This window comes from Gymnodraco acuticeps, unplaced genomic scaffold (assembly GCF_902827175.1).
Source record: "Gymnodraco acuticeps unplaced genomic scaffold, fGymAcu1.1, whole genome shotgun sequence".
Classification (NCBI taxonomy): domain Eukaryota; kingdom Metazoa; phylum Chordata; class Actinopteri; order Perciformes; family Bathydraconidae; genus Gymnodraco; species Gymnodraco acuticeps.
In genome coordinates this window covers 3,866,304-3,869,860 of record NW_022992265.1, presented here as the reverse complement: position 1 = coordinate 3,869,860, position 3,557 = coordinate 3,866,304, and the positions used below count along the sequence as shown (strand labels likewise).

At 43.2% G+C, this 3,557-nt stretch overlaps 1 protein-coding gene across 1 annotated transcript; it reads left to right on the top strand.

Annotated features, from left to right (window-relative positions):
- Positions 1-646: 646 nt before the first annotated feature.
- lpar6a (lysophosphatidic acid receptor 6a) lies at positions 647-3,200 on the top strand. Its single transcript, XM_034207241.1, has one exon. The coding sequence runs from the start codon at positions 1,496-1,498 to the stop codon at positions 2,594-2,596; it is 1,101 nt and encodes a 366-aa protein (XP_034063132.1). The 5' UTR covers positions 647-1,495; the 3' UTR covers positions 2,597-3,200.
- The last annotated feature ends 357 nt before the right edge of the window (positions 3,201-3,557 follow it).

The window sequence follows — 3,557 nt, the reverse complement described above, 5'->3', positions numbered from 1 at the left end:
ACATTTCAATTTATGTGTCATACCTCAGGCACTTATAGGGTTTTAGTGAACTCCTCAGGAACGTTTGCCCTCCTGTCTATTAACAGCTTGACCGAGGAAGAAAAATCCAAACCACAGTCAAAAAACAATATTATCTAGAATTTTTAGATGTTTTTCTTGTCATGGTATGCAGTGGGTATAAGAAGTTTTTAGGCTTTATGTATGTGAAAGTACAGATCCTGCTATCAAGGTTTAACTTAAGGGACAATACATACATTCATTTACATGTCTTACATCCTGATCATACAAAAATAAAAGAATGTCTCCTGTGAGTTTTATATTAATACCAAGTATAATAGTATTGGCCTATGATCACATATACATAAATAAATATGTTTTATCACCACCGATGATTTAACTTGTTCTCTCTCTCTGCTCTAGTCAGAATAGCCCAGCAGCATTAAGTATATTGCCATGCATTACTAAGTGTTTATATAAGAATTACAGTATTCCAGCTGATCATGAGCATGTTTTATAAAACTGTGATGAATTCCCTCACAATGCAGAGTTGTTTTGGTTGATTCCCACTTAAACCAGAGCAGACAAAGGGGTAGGAGGAGTTAGATGGGAGGCAGTAGGAGGAGTAACCACAGCTGCTCTCTTCCAAAGTACAAAACCTGCCTGTGATACCGGCACAAAGAGAAGTAGAGCTCTGTCCGAGGGTAATGCGTGCTGAGCGAAAGCTTGTTTGGCTGTCAGAGAGAGAGAGAGAAGTAGACACTGAGTGAGTCAGTCAGTTAGGAAAAGAAGTAGAGATAGAATGGGGGGGGGACAGGAAACAGACCCTGAGGACAAACAGTGAAACACTCACATTGTGACACACAGACGGAGAGCAGGAGCTCCACTCAAGCTCCAGTCAGTGCTCCTGAGAATAAGCCTGGTGGCTTGTGGGAAGGACCTTTTTAAAAGATGGACAGCTAATGACAACTTTGCTGCTTTTGGAACTGAAAATCACAGGAGTGAGTTTGACAAAGAGGAAGGATTTCTGCCGACGTCTTTCCTTCTCTAACAGACCTGGACTTCATTCATTTTGTGGACTCAGCAGCTTGTGATTAAGGACTTCTTGAGTGAAAAGGGGACATATTTGTGTGACTGATTTATCTGAGTAAGTAAAGCTCAGCCTGCAACTTGCTGGGTGCAGCCTGGTGGAGAGACAACACAGGGGGAGGGGAGGACGCTCCAGCCTGAATCTCTCTCCTCTGGGAGGGGTCTTTTCAATATGAGGTTACCCTCGAGATAACTACATTAAGACAAGTAACGGGATCATACTGAACATGTGCTGCAGTCCTCGCTTACATGGACAGTTGTGTTGGCAAGAAACCTTTGTACCAATGGCCTGAAATATCAGCTGTGTCTTTCCATGTCTTCCATTCATGGTGAATTCATTGTGCAGGGCAGCCCTTTCAATATATAGCTATTACATAATCGGTCATCCCTCCACTCTTTGTCTCTCAGAATGTACAACAATACCCTCCCAACTGGCAATGTCACCCAGACATGGGCGGAAAACAGCTCCACAGACATCTCTCCCTGCCATAAGAACGATGGATTTAAGTACCCGTTGTACAGCACCATCTTCAGCATTGTGTTCGTGGTGGGACTGATCACCAATGTTGTGGCCATTTATATATTCACCTGCTCTCTGAAGCTGAGGAACGAGACCACGACCTACATGATGAACTTGGTAGTGTCTGACCTGCTGTTTGTCTGCACGCTGCCCCTCAGGGTCTTCTACTTCATCAACATGAACTGGCCTTTTGGAAGCATGCTCTGCAAGGTCTCCGTCTCGCTCTTTTACACCAACATGTATGGCAGCATGCTCTTTCTCACCTGCATCAGCGTGGATCGCTTTCTAGCCATCGTGCACCCTTTTCGCTCAAGGGCGCTGAGGACCAAGCGCAACGCTAAGATAGTGTGTGTTGCTGTTTGGGTGTTGGTGCTGTCAGGAAGTCTCCCCACAGGGTTCATGTTGGAGTCCACCTCGCGTGAGAACAACAAGAATAACGCCACTTTCTGCTTTGAGAACTTCTCCTCCAAGCAGTGGAAATCGCACCTGTCCAAAGTGGTGATCTTCATAGAGTTGGTGGGCTTCATGATCCCGCTTCTACTCAACGTGTGCTGTTCCATCATGGTGCTGCACACCCTGCGGCGGCCCCAAAGCATCAGTCATGGGGGCAAGCTGAACAAAACAAAGATCCTGCGCATGATAATTGTGCACCTCTGTATTTTTTGTTTTTGCTTCATCCCCTACAATGTGAACTTGGTTTTCTATGCTCTGGTCCGCACTAAAACTTTAAAAGGCTGCTTTGTGGAGTCGGTTGTCCGAACCATCTACCCAATAGCCCTCTGCATTGCTGTGACCAATTGCTGCTTCGATCCCATTGTTTACTATTTCACCTCGGAGACCATCCAGAACTCCATGAAGAGGAAGTCTCAGGTTGGCCGTTCGTATGATGTCAAGTTCTCGGAGGCCCAGCAGTCAGAAACCAGCTCGAACCTGCAGTGTAGCCTGAGGAATCTCAAAGCGAAAGTATTTCACAATGAGTCTTCAGTGTGATGGCGGTTTGCTATACTCAGCTTGAAAGGTGTTTGAATCCATCCGTGGAAAAACAAACCTCCTTGACACAATGGGAATGGATTTTTTGGAAGTGCTTTATGAAGTACCTGCCAAAGCCTTCATCTCAGGGCAATTGTTTGGACTTGTCATTGACAGCCTCTGCTCTGCTGTATTACAGCTTCATGGCCCATCTGTGGAATTCTAATTGACTAATTTCCCTTTCCTGTGGAATATTTTGTATTTGTGTCAAGCACAATTACTCTGCAAGTGACCTGGAGGGCAATGTGATCACTGCAAAAAAGGACACATTTGATTTTGAATGCTTCATGGGCCTGTATATTTGTACATTTCCGTGGTAAGTTTTGGTGATAACTCTAGAGTTGTAACTATTAAATAACATAAATGTATATCAAGCTATAGAATGTACAGGACTTCTTTTTTAATTGTGAATTCCAAATAGGTCAGAGAAGTGCCTTTTCGTTGTCGCGGCACCATTTCATTTCATAGACATTATGCCTTTATTGACCTTAAAATGCACTGACACAGAATTTCACATACTGCACTCGTGCCACAGTAATGAATAAAAGTCATGTACTGTTTAAAATGGTTGCACTGTTTGTCATTCAATTGTAGAATGCTTGAAATGTTAAACTTGAACATAAGAGACAAAAACTAGAGGTAAAGAAATGGAAGTGAAGTCTGATGGACCCAATGGGGAGTGCCAGTTTCCTGTGTGGTAACCAGTGTTTAGAGGAAGACGAGAGCAAGTCTTTATTAATGGCAACTAACAAAAACAGACTTTTGGGAAAACATTAGCTAAATATTTGGGGATGTGATCCACCAGTTTGAAAAACAGCATCATTTGACTGTAGGCCATAAAACATAGTGAGCAGATGAGTTAGTTGGAGTGAGAGTAGTTTAGTATTTTTTAGGTTTAACTTAACCTAGATAGGAATTCCAT